The 13,268-nt window shown below is 44.1% G+C and overlaps 1 protein-coding gene across 11 annotated transcripts in view; it reads right to left on the reverse strand.

Annotated features, from left to right (window-relative positions):
- The window catches only part of ABLIM1 (actin binding LIM protein 1), a 295,553-nt gene that overhangs the window by 108,771 nt on the left and 173,514 nt on the right, over nucleotides 1–13,268 (reverse strand). For all 11 annotated transcript variants that reach the window (XM_049645831.1, XM_049645824.1, XM_049645822.1 and 8 more), the window contains exon 4: nucleotides 9,372–9,481. In XM_049645831.1, the coding sequence (XP_049501788.1) occupies nucleotides 9,372–9,481 (110 nt within the window). The remainder of the gene's footprint in view (nucleotides 1–9,371; nucleotides 9,482–13,268) is intronic.

Below are 13,268 nucleotides of genomic sequence, written 5' to 3' on the forward strand. Positions count from 1 at the left end.
GTTTTTTCTGCCTACAGTGAATAATCCAGACAGGCCTTGTGAACACTGCTCGATCCCTGAGCCACCCCTCAAACGGGGAACGGTGAGACGGATGCGTGCGGGAAGACACAACTGACATGTCTGAAGTTCAAAACCTGAGTCCTCCGCACCGCTGATACTCTGCTAGACAGGGTTTAGAAAACTAGGGGTCAGACTTCCACCAGCAGGAGTAAGTAGTCCTCTGCTCAAGTTACGGCCAGCAATGGAGGAAGAAAATGAGTGGGAAAGAAGAAGAAAGAGTAGGAGAGGGAACAAACAAGGTGCCCCAGACGAAGGCTGCCCCCTGCGGCCATTCAGCGGTGGTCACGCCTCAGCCTGCCACACTGTGAAACATTAGTGGACACCAGCCCAACACTCTCCAGGGGGAGATTCACTGTTTTTGACATTTGGGACAGTCCTCAGCCAACCCCCCTTAAAACTGTACAAGGAGCCACATGAATTACAAAGAGGAGCTCAAATAATCATCCATGTATGTTCACAGCAGCACTATTCATAACAGCCAAAAAAGATGCATCTGACCTAAATGCTTGTTAACAGATGCACAGATAAACAAATCATGTTCTAGCCACATGAAGGGATATTATTCGGCCACGAAAAGGAACGGAGTACTGATAAATGCTACAACCTGTAGGAACCTTGAATACATTAAGCTAAATGGGAGAAGACAGAAACAAAAGGCCACTTAGGTATTCCATTTATACAAAATATTGAGAATCCATAAATATCCAGAAATAGAAGATTGGTTGTTGGCAGGGGCTGGGAGGAGGAAATGGGACTGCTTTATGGATATGGGGTTTTCTTTTGGGGTGATAACAATGTTTTGGAACTAGATAGAGGTTGTGGTTGTATAACATTGTAAATGTTTACTAAAATGTTCACATGAAAATGGTGAATTTTGTTATGTGAACTGCACTTCAATTAAAAATGTACCAAGAAGGGTTGTTTTTGTACTGATTCCTCTAATTTAGTTGTAAACTTTAACCTGGTGAAGAGTTTTGGTTTTTTTTTTTAATGTTTATTTATTTTTGAGAGAGAGAGAGAGAGAGAGCAGGTGAGGAGTAGAGAGAGAGAGGGAGACACAGAATCTGAAGCAAGCTCCAGGCTCCAAGCTGTCAGCACAGAGCCTGACGTGGGGCTCGAACTCATGAACTGGAGATCATGACCTGAGCTGAAGTCGGACGCTTAACTGACTGAGCCACCTAGGCGGCCCAACCTGGTGAAGAGTTTTATGATAAATCTTTAACTGGCTATGGTCACTCAGCCTACTGGAGCTCTTGCCAAAGAGGGAATCGCACTTGAGTTCCACATCAGCTTCTAAGGTTCAATACTCATTAGCAAACATCAGCTCATTCACTCCCTCCCAGAGACAGGAAGAAAAAAAGAAGGGGTAGGATGTCTGTTTCAGGACTTTCATTATGTGACCAATCACTTAATACAGACACACTGAAGGTCACAGCAAGGGCAAAATGCACTGAGACTTTAGTCTGGACTAGGTCTTTCATTTTACTTTATAAAATTAGCATTATTTTATTATTTATTCTACTTTGGTTTTAAATAGAGAAGATATACACATGGTTACAATTTTTGCTTTCATATAGTAAAAATAATTTCCTTCCTTCCCTCCCTCCCTGCTGGAGACAAGTACTAATAGCAATGTCTCAAATATCCTTCTGGGACAATCTATAGGGACATACAACTCTAAGTACACACAGCTAGATTTTTACTGCTACTGAAAAATTAAAAAGAATCTGAAGAATGACTGCTGGTCCAATCATTAAAATCCTAGTTTTACTGACACATTGTTAGAAGGTGTGGATCTTATTATGTAAGAGGCATAGCTATTGAAACAAAGCGAATAACAAAATGTCATTGACTTTCCATTTGCTAGGAGGCTTTTGGTATTCACTTTCGCTTTCTTCCATGTAAGTTATACCCATTCCCTAATAAGCAGAGACTTCTCCTCCTTTCCTAAAACTAAGATGATCGAGGCTCTGGTTAAGTGAAAAGATGTGTCACTCTGGGATCTTTACGTCTGACTCATAATCGTTATAGATTTCAGTCTGAAAAAAGTCTGAATATTAATGTTCCTTTTTGCAACGTACTTTGCCTCTCTGCAATGACCCTCTGGCCACCACGTACATTCCAAACTCTCTCAACACCCTCCTCCATAGCCAGTAAAGCAATATGGGAACTGACACACGAGGTTAGACCCCTGCCCCTCGGGCCAGAACCCAAGACTGTCATCACCAAATTTATCTGAAGCAATAACCACATCCCCTTTTATTAAACAAGGGAGAAAGCTTGTAAATAAGAACGTAAAGGTGAGTTTAAACATGCCATTATCCTTACTGCCCAATGCACCCAAGCTGTACCTATATGATTTCACCACATCACAAAAGTCATCTCCAGTCTTCAATTTCACTCATTCATTCAAACAGTAGTCAGAACTCAACATTCCAGACCTGGGAGCTGAGATTTACTCTCTCAAAGCACCCCCCCCCCCCCAGGGAAGGCATGGATTCACTCACTAAATGAACATTCATGCGTTTACTGTGAACCCAGGGAGATTCATAAGGACCAAAAACCAAAAAAACAAACAAAACAAAACAAAACAAAACAACTGTCCTTGTTATTAAGTAGCTCACAGTCTGGTGGGAGAGATAAACATACAAAGAACTAGCAGGAATATAAGGTAATAACGGCCATAATAGAGAGGCAAAGCATCTTTGCCCAGGACACATGCATGCTAGTCCTGTTGCCAAGGGGCCTAAGCAAATTCAAGGCTTTCAGTCTTTGTGTGACAGTCAAAATAATAAATGGTTTTTGAAAAGAAGACACGTGAACAAAATGTTATGGGACAAATTTATGTAAAATTGCACACATCTGGAGGACTTAGCAAAATCCATGCGTGGAGATGATCTCTAGGTGATGGGATTTCAGGTGATTTCTATCTCCTTCTTTGAACTTTTCTGTAAGATTTTTATTATTTTACGAGGAACACCTAAACCCCTTAAAAAAGAGAAGATTGTTATTAGCCCATTTAGAGAAAGAGATGGCTTTGATTCAGTTTCCAGGATGCTTATATAGGGCTTGACATGCTAGACCTTGTGGAAGACAGAGAAAATAGGGTCCTTGTATTAATGAGTTCATTATCTTGGTGCCGGAGGTGGGTGGGCACACGTCTAAATAACTAAAATGCAACAGGTTTTGTCCCAATGTTGGTTTCTCAGGTGGGACAACTGTCTTACAGTACTACATTAACTATATAATAAAGAATTTGCCTGGTGGAACATTGTTGGTACTCAAAGAAATGTTTGTTGAATGAGTGACAACCTGTATCGTTCTTTGACATTGACATTCATCGTCTTTGTTCCCTGCTATTACCTCTACCCACAATCAATGGGCAGATCGCTGATCCCCAGGCATTGATTTTGCATACCAAAATCATAATTTTGCACTGACTTTGCATTGATTTTGCACTACCACCATTACGATACTGATCTTTCTAGAACATTGTTTTCATCTGGTCATCCTCTAGATTAAAAACTATTCTCAGAAGTTCCACCTTGCCAAACTCCTCAAGGCCTCCCGAGACCTGGCCCTGTCACTCCATCTTTCCAGTTTCATGTCTCGGGACACAGAACAACAAGTCCTTTGGTCTGTTTGGGGTTCCCCCTGCACTGCTTTCACAAGAACCCTCTCCATATTTAGACTGTCCTCTCTTGCAGTATTTCGTTCAACTCTCATAATAACCCTTGGAAGTAGTTATTTTCCAATTTTTAGATGAGGGTAGTAAGGTTCTAAAATGTCAGTAACTTGTCCAAGGCTCCCTGGCCAGGCAGAAGGAGGATGAAGATTCCAATCCAGGCTTTCTGAAGTGGAGAGGCCATATTCTTAACCATTATGCTGTGCCCTCTTCTTTTGTTCCTTTCTGGCTCTAAATATCTCTAAAGCTCAAGTTCTAGTCTTGTAACTTCCGTAAAGAATAATGGTTAGCATACAGATGAGCTTATTAAATGTCATGAATCTTTCAGACATGTTATTTATATGAATCTGCACAGTCCACTGAAAAAGGAACTATTATTGTGTCCTGTTTTGTAGGCAAACAAACGGAGGCAGAGACTGAACTCTCAAGGCTACACAGCCTGTGCGTGGTAGAAAGGGGTTAGAACCAGCCACCACATGTCCAGAACCCATACATCCTCTCGACAGGCAGTGTCTAAAGCAGATCTGATTTTGGAGACCCTGCCCTAAAATACATCACCAAGAGTCAAACTCCAAGAATCCAGGGGCTATCTGTGTTCCTACCTTCACTGGTTTTTAAACTGGGGCAAAGTATCAAATGAGCACATAAAGACATATCATGAACACCAGAGTGAAAAAAGCAGGGTCACAAAAAGTAGTGATGGTCTGACACAAATATTCAAAAATAAATGCCCGAACAGTAGGTTATTGTCTTATAACTAAACAGCACTTTCATATATGTATCCGTGTAATCCTATAAGGTAGGTAACTATTACCATTTTACAGATAAGGCAGTGGGGGCTGGAGAGGTAAAGAGACTGCTAGCAAGTGGCAGAGCTAGGATGTGACCCAAGCAGTCTGAGGGCGGCATCGGATTATCACCACCCGACATATTCTTAGGTGTCTCAGCAGACAAGTCCCACTCAACCTGCAGATGATCTGGGGGAGAGAATTTAAGATAAAATAAAAATTACCTTGCAACTATCAAAAGCCACTGCACCGCACAGAAATGTAAAATAATGAAAAAGTTCTTCCTCCCCTTTGGAAACATGCAGGTGATTCTTTATCTGAAATGACTTAAATTCGGGCCGACTAGAGCATTTGCCCCGATACCTGTAGAAGTCTCTACTGCAGTTGGAATCGTGACAATGCTGTGCAGAGGGGGAGAGAGAGGAAGATGGGCTGGCATGCCTTTGCGTGGGGGTGGTCGCCCCGTCAACCCACCAAACCCACACGCAATCAGAGGCTAGTCAGACACCCTTGGAAATGGAAAAGGTCATTGCAGACAACAGCCACTCCTGCTCAGGTGCCTGAAATAGACAGAAGCCGTGTGGGAAACGACGGTCCAAACCCGATTCCCTACACTCTAGGATGCCACGCATGTACCCCCCCCCCCCCCCACAGGCTCCTTAACCCGTGTGAATCCCGTTCCCCAACTGCTGGCAAATACGTGAAGGCTGGAGAAAAATTAAGCCTCAGTGGAGTGCATGTGACCTTCTGGGAGGTCTTAACGTCTCCTGGACGTCACTTTTTATTTTTAAAGTGTGGATCCGCTAGACATGGGCAATTGATTTTTTTTAAGTAGGAAAAACAACTTAATTAACATTCATCACAACCCTCTGAGGTAATTTTGACCATCGCTCCAGGGTACGGAAGGTTTATTGCTTATTGAATTCACATTGCAGCAGACCGGATGCCGCAAGAGTTTTAGCTAATTCAGGGGCGATCATCTTTAAGGGAAGTAGTTTGCTTCTGCGAATAACTTCCTGGTGGCTTCCATTCATCAAACCTGGCTACAAAAGCAAGGCAGCTGTGCCGTGTAGAAAGCGCACAGCCCCTGGAGGCAGGACACTCAGGTAAACACACGGACGAGTCAGGCCATCGTTTGAGGCTCAGCAGAGAGTGAAGCCCATGCTGTGGAATATCATCAGGCACGCGGTACGGCATCTGGAGCCAGGCAGCCCAGGTCTGTAACTCAGCCCCACTGCTTACTGTCTGCGATCCTGGGTAAATTCACCTCCATGGCCCTTCGTTTCTTCCTCTGCGTAAAGGGGCTAGTTTTAGTGCCAACCTGGTGGGTGGTTCTGAGAATTACATGAGTTAAAATTCGTGGACCAGGTACACAGTACCTGATCCATAGTGAGTACCAGAAGGGTGTGTGATGAAGTAGACAAAACACATATAAAGGTTAAAAGAACGTAAGGTGGACGGGAGCACCGTGACGTCACGGGCATGCCACCGGGAGTCCTCTCTAAACCAGAGCAGTGCAGACAAGGTCTCCTCATCGGTTGTAGCAGAAACCGCACCTCTATCCAGGAAGCTCAAGCAGAAATTATTCTGCGTGAATTCTCATCGCATCCTTGATGTCGCTTCTGTTGACCACCCTTCACTTCTTCTCTTCCTCTCCCACTGTCTTTCCCCTCCTGTTCAGTGATGATGGGAAACCAGCCACCGATCGTGAAATAAAAATTGCAGTTCAGAAGAGCAGATTCATTTTTGAAAGAACATTTCGAAGGGGAAAGAGGACCTTGGCTCTCTGATCTACTTCACTGGCTCTGTGAACAGTTTCAAAGAGGCGTTTCATTTTTTGCTTTGATGTAGGGGAGATTGGCCCAGTTTAAGATTTTTTTTTTTTTTTTTTTTTTTAAAGTAGGCTCCACGCCCAGCACAGAGGCCAATGTGGAGCCCAACACGGGGCTTGAACTCACGGCTCTGAGATCAAGACCTGAGCTGAGATCAAGAGTCAGAGGCTGAACCGGCTGAGACACCCAGGTGCCCCAAATTTAAGAATTTTTTCAAAATAAGAATTAAAGGCACACCAGGATAGTTTAATGTACACAATTCTTTTTTTTTTTTTTTTTAATTTTTTTTTCAACGTTTTTTATTTATTTTTGGGACAGAGAGAGACAGAGCATGAATGGGGGAGGGGCAGAGAGAGAGGGAGACACAGAATCGGAAACAGGCTCCAGGCTCCGAGCCGTCAGCCCAGAGCCTGACGCGGGGCTCGAACTCACAGACCGCGAGATCGTGACCTGGCTGAAGTCGGACGCCCAACCGACTGCGCCACCCAGGCGCCCCATTGTACACGACAATTCTTAAAAGAATTACAAAGAGTAAGCAAGTGTTTTCCAAGCATGCTCCAGTGAATTTCAGCAACTTGCTGAAAATTCCCTTGCCACATAGTATTTGTGTGCCCGCCCAGCTTGGGTATTTTGCATGTGTGTATCCATATATAAGAACTCTTTTTTTAACAGACACCCACATGCCCCATAAATGTTATCTGAGTACTGATCTAAATAGACCAGTACTTGTTGAAAATAAAACTGTTCTGACCAAGGCAGTTGCATAGAAAAGAGATTTCATCCTTTGAGAGCAAAGGAGAAAATATGATTTTGTCCAACAATCTGCACACAAGCAATTGTTATTACATCTAGCATTAAGGATATAATGAATTTGAGTATGATACATTTTTACGCTTAGAATTTTTATTTCTTTATTGTGTGCATAACATGTATGTCATATAAGATGGAAAATACAGGTAAAGCAGAAACATGTTTGATAAAAATTGGAATAACCATTTTGGTAGCACTCTGATGAGGAAACCCATTCCCAAATTGCATGGGCAAAGAGGACAGGGGCCTTGAAAAATATCTATTTCTGTTTCTTTCTCTTTTTTTAATGTTTATTTATTTTTGAGAGAGAGAGAGCATGAGCAGGGGAGGGGCAGAGAGAGAGGGGGACACAGAGGATCCAAAGCAGGCTCTGTGCTGACAGCAGCAAGCATGATGCGGGGCTCGAACTCATGAACCATGACATCATGACCTAAGCTGAAGTCAGATGCTTAACCAACTGAGCCACCCAGGCGCCCCAAATCCTTTGCTTCTTAGCTAGACTGAAGAACTCCTCCAAAGTTTTTGGTAGTGCACTTTCAAAGCAGGCCTTCCCAGATAACGGGGTGATAACCTTCCCAGTGACCTGCTTGGGGCAGGGTAGATATGAAGAGTGAAGCACTACAAACTCCTCTAGGTGTCAAAGACTGGGGTCTACTTTATAGCTCTTGTCCTATTCAGGCTGCTAATATTTATCAGCAGGACATATAAATTCATGCTAAGGATCCGGTTGTGTTGAATCAGACGCCCTAATACATTTATTTTCTTCTTTCCTCCCAATGGTCAAATCTAATTTCTATGCAAATGCTTTGGTCAAAACATTCTCTCTTTCTCTCTCTTTCTCTCTCTCTAAGTATAAGGATTATTCTTTAACAAAAAGATTTAGAATCCCTGCTATAGATTGCATAGAATTCCTCCAGACCAGAAGTGGCTGAGTTCATTCTTATGTACCGAGACTGGGGGGACTTAGTGGAATAATTTATTCCAACCTCCCAAAAGACTGGCAAAATCCCCAGAAACTAAGGCAAACCTCTGGTCTACTTCCTAATGTCCCAGGGAGGAGACAGAGGTAGAGGTTCATTGATTGTAAGTAAGTTAACTGACTTACCCAATGTTATTTATCAGAAGAAAGAGTGTGACCGGCCTATCAGGGAAGTTAGCTGGGGGAAGGATTGGGGGCAAGTTAGTTTTCTCCAGATTCCCACAGGTCAGACAAGACCTCGTCACGAAGAATGATAAATCCCATGACACATATGTATCTCGTTCCCACACTTTCTTCAGATGCTCCTTAGGTTTTTAAGAGACGTCTCCCCCAACTACCCCCTATGAATGCAGCCCCTTTACCCTGCTTTTTCTTCCTACTTTCCTTTTCTTCACATATTAAGTATTTTTGTGTATGCATTTATGGTCTGCTCGTTCCTGCTGGCAAGTAAGCTTCCCAAGGATGCTGAGTCTTTGTTCACAGCCTGTATCTCCAGTGGGAACAACACTACACACTGTAGGTGCTCAACAAACTATCTGTTCAGGGACGCCTGGGTGGCTCAGTCGGTTAAGCGTCCGGCTCAGGTCATGATCTCACAGTTCATGAGTTCGAGCCCCGTGTCGGGCTCTGTGCTGACAGCTCAGAGCCTGGAGCCTGCTTCAGATTCTGTCTCTCTCTCTCTCTCTCTCTCTGCCCCTCTACCACTCACACTCTGTCTCCCTCTCAAAAATGAACAAAGGTGAAGAAATATTAAAAAAAAAAACCTATCTGTTCAATGAGTAAGTGTCAGAAACCCTCTAAGTGAATACATATTTAAAGATAACAAATATAAAGAATTAACGGTAAGGATAAATCACCGCTGGGGACAGTTTCTTTAACACACAGAGCTATCGATCACTTTGCCACCAGATGTCCGCACATCTCAACCTCCGAGACTAAGGGAATGGGCATTTCTCACATAAAGTCTTATCATTCTTTTTCCTTTATTTACCCTCAAAATGCACAGTTTGACGTCCAGTTCTATTTATGTCTTTGAAATAAGGGAGATGATTCTCACTCATGGGTTTTAGCAAAGGCTTCATGTTTTACGATTGCCAATGCTTTAGACACGACTATGCTTGTCTCCAGCTATAGCAGCTGCACAAAAAGGAAGGCACTTGCCTAAGCTACCTTTGAGCTACGAGGAGCTCAGGTCAACAGGTGGCCAGGGCACTTACTGCTGGGGCAGGAGGCTTCTTTAGGGCTGGACGACATTGGCTGCGCACACAGTTGACAAAGGCAGTCTCTCCCATTGAACGTGACTCGGTCTCCGGGTGGAAACGGGCGCCTGGAGACAGAAAGACATTGCCCTCAAGGTTATTCCAGCAATTTAATTTCTTTCCCTGCTCCTTCGGCTTGCTGCCCTCCGGTGCCAATCCATTTCTTTGAGGAGCACCAGCCAAAATGTCTGAAATGCGGTCCTAACCGAGCCAGCCAGCTGGATATAGTCCAAACAAATAAACGTGCCTCATCTTGAGAAGAAGCGAGAACGTATTGCTTCTGCCGGCAACCAGACAGTAAAATGGAATAATTTACCTCTACTCATTAGTGGAGGGAGGTTCCAGCAAGTCACCTAGCCAGGTAAACACACAAAACTTTTCCATTTTCCAAATGGAAAATCCTTCAAGAAGAAATATTTTAAATGCCATAAATTCCTATTCAAGCGTAAGGCCCCTCCCCAGGAGAACTGGTTACAGGTCAAACATTAACTCCTTCAGTTCCCTAGAGCTACGGGGCCATGGTGCCCAACTAGACTTTGTCCTAGACATCTGAATGGGTGAACTGGATGTTTCCCTCCAGAGCTGGAGTGCTGGAGACCCAGTGCCTCGTGGAGAAACACAACAGTGCTATAAATACTTGTTTAAAAACCGTTAGCTTCTAAAAATTAAAAAAAAAAAAAAATCTGTTAGCTTCTTTTCAGAGAGAGAATTTCCTTTTGCTTTAGACATTTATCAGTAACAGACATTTTCCAAACATGTTGCCTCTGCGTGTATGTTACCAGTCTCTTCTCCTGCCAGTTCAGCAGGCAGCTAGCTTTTCAAAAACAAAAGTCATTAACAAATAGGTATATGACCGTTTCCACACCTGCTTACTTGTAATTGGCAATTTGCCGATACTCTTCATTAAGAGGAGTTTTCAAATGTGTGATTCTGTCAGCTAGGAAATGCAAAACTCCCAAGCAAAACACCCCCCCACATGTGAGTCAGGAGCAATTACTTAAAAACAAACTCCAGCTCCTTGACAGGAATATTACTTTCACAGCTGCGATCGCTCCTTTAAGTGGCCCTTCGGCTGCCTCACACTTGGTAATGAACTGTCATGCACACACAGGTAGTAAATCTGGACTCAAAACCACGCCCCAGAGGTGCGTGGTGGAGCATTGTTAAGTTCTTACGCTCCCCACCCCCCCACCTCATTTTACAAGTGCTGAGCTGAGGCAGTCTCCTCCCCTCTCATGGTGCTGTGTTACTTTCCATTGTTCAGATAAGGCCCAGAGAGGTTAAGTGACTTCCCTGGATTGACCAGCTCAGGAGACTGGGCCACAGGCAGGTACAGGTGGCATCCAACTCAGGACTTCTCTATCTTTAACAATCAAAACTGCACTCTGGTAGATGCCAGTGGGCCTATTGCGTCATTAATGAAACCTGAACAGGCCCCCAGTCGGCTCTGTGGGCGAGGCATCGGGAGTTGGGGGGCCATTTCAAAGCAAGCACAGGTTCTTTGCCTCCGATGAGGGCCAGGACTAGGGTGAGGCCAGTGAGGCGCCTGGGGCACAGGCTTTAAGGAGGTACAGGCCCCGCAATGCACGGCCCTGAGCGTGAGCACCCCCTCAAACTGTGCCCCCAAGCCGCCTCTCTAGCCTCTGAGCCAAGCTTGTATTTTCAGACTTGAATCCCACCTGGATCCACGAGGGGATACATCCAAGTCCAGGTCTCAACATGAGGCCAGGTCTTTTAAATTTGGGGCTTTGTAATTTTATAAATGATCCGCATACCTCCCCCTTCTGCCCACTGGGTCCTCTGCCCACATGGGTTCACTTCCTTCTGTGTAAACACAAAGAGAACTGGATTTGGAGTCAGGAAACCTGAGTTCAAACCTTGCAGTGTTACCTTGGGAACGTCTGTTAAGCTCCGACACTCCGCGGCACTCATAATTAGGGACACTAATTCCTGGCTGACTTCACAGAATTGCTACGTGGGTTAAAGTTTGTAACCCACAAAGGAGGCCCCTCCACTTCAGGTACAATGTTGTTGGGTCAGCGGTAGCAGCATTGAGTAGCTGTTCACTGGCTCAAACGTCCAGAGACGGGACTAACACTAATAGATGTTTTCCCTTCATCACCAAATTTAAAACAATGATCTCTCAAGGCCAGGATCGGGAGGGCTCTTAGAGTGTATCTGGGCCAGGGCCTTCCAACCTGGTGAGTTGGATGAGTACATCATACTTGGGAATCCTCCAGAAAGCACTAAGTCAGCGGGAGAGTTTGGGGGGGGGGGGGGGGTGGCGGGGGAAGCTAGAAACAGATATTTGTAAAGAGACCTTCCCCACAGAAGAAGTCCAACGCTCATCCTAGCTTGGGGGATCACTCGGATCACGGCCTCCTATTTTATAGATGAAGCAATTGCCTTGGAAAAGTTAATTCACATAGGTCTCAAATCAGCCCAGGAAGCTGGACCAGAACTTGGGACTCAAACGCCAGGCAAGGGCTTTTAACCAGGCTGTGGGCTACAGTCTGAAAAGGGACAGGTCAAGAGGAAACTTTACTTTGGATTAAATGCAGAACAATTTTCAGCCCAATAATTCAGAATTTTAAAATTAGGATTTAAAAAAATATAATTGAGAAATGGACTGATGGCTATAAAAAGTTACAATAATAATTTCACCATGACTATGTCATCTGAATCTTAGGATTTATCTCTGAGTATTACCTTGTTGGTTAATTATATAAAATTAAGTTTACCTTTTTTAGAGTTTACATCTCTCTGGCCTAGAAACCTGAAATGTTTAAAAACAAAGCAAATTCACCTCCTCTGAACTGTAGTTTTTAACAAAGCCATAGAACTGGACCACATAGCAGTCAGCACCACACTAAAAGGAATGGGGCTGCCCGACTAGGATCGATCAATAAAGTAGCTGACCCTTGTTGGTGACTCTCCTCGCACAGGAATCAAAGTCATCTTAGGTTCAGTTATGTGTAGCATTCAACACAACACAACGATGAAACCACATTTCCCCACTCACACTTCACATACTTGCCTTCTTCTCTCTGACTGATCATGGTAACCAAGCTGGTTTGGGCAATTAAGATTTAACCTTGCCAGGTGATAGAAGCCTAGAGAACAGGGGTTGGTAAACGTTTCCGCCTGAAAGTTCAGATTGCAAATAATTTTTCAGACTCTGCAGATCCTATGGAGTCTGTCACAACTGCCCAGCTCTGACCCTGTAGCCAAACACAGCCCATCAGCAGCCATCTGGAAACAAACGGGGGTGGCTGTGTCCCAATAAAACTTTATTTACAGAGACAGGTATTGGGTCTCATTTGGGACACGGGCAGAGTTTGCCTCGCTCCGCTATAAGGGAGACTATTTCAAACACACACAACCATATGAACTTCTTCTTCCAAATCAGCTTTATCTTTCCGAGAAGTTATGCTATTTCCTCCTAATGTTTTCACTGCTCAAAAAGTTTCAAGACCTAGGGGTGCCTGGGTGGCTCAGTAGGTCGAGCGTCCGACTTCGGCTCAGGTCATGATCTCACAGTTCGTGGGTTCGAATCCCGCATCAGGCTCTGTGCTGACCGCTTGCCCAGAGCCTGGAGCCTGCCTCAGATTCTGTGTCTCCCTCTCTCTCTGCCCCTCCACCGCTCACGCTTTGTCTCACTCTGTTTCTCAAAAAAAAAATAATAATAATAAATGTAAAAAAGTTTCAAGACCTAGAGCCGCTTTCCAGTTGCCTTCAAGCCCCTTAAAATCAGTCCTATTATTTAGTAGAGGACATCACGGGTAAAGTTTCCCAACTAAATTACTTTTTTGACTAAGACTGATATAATAATAGGAAGATTTTTTAAAAAACTTT

Source organism: Panthera uncia, chromosome D2 (assembly GCF_023721935.1).
Source record: "Panthera uncia isolate 11264 chromosome D2, Puncia_PCG_1.0, whole genome shotgun sequence".
In the NCBI taxonomy this organism is placed as follows: Eukaryota; Metazoa; Chordata; class Mammalia; order Carnivora; family Felidae; genus Panthera; species Panthera uncia.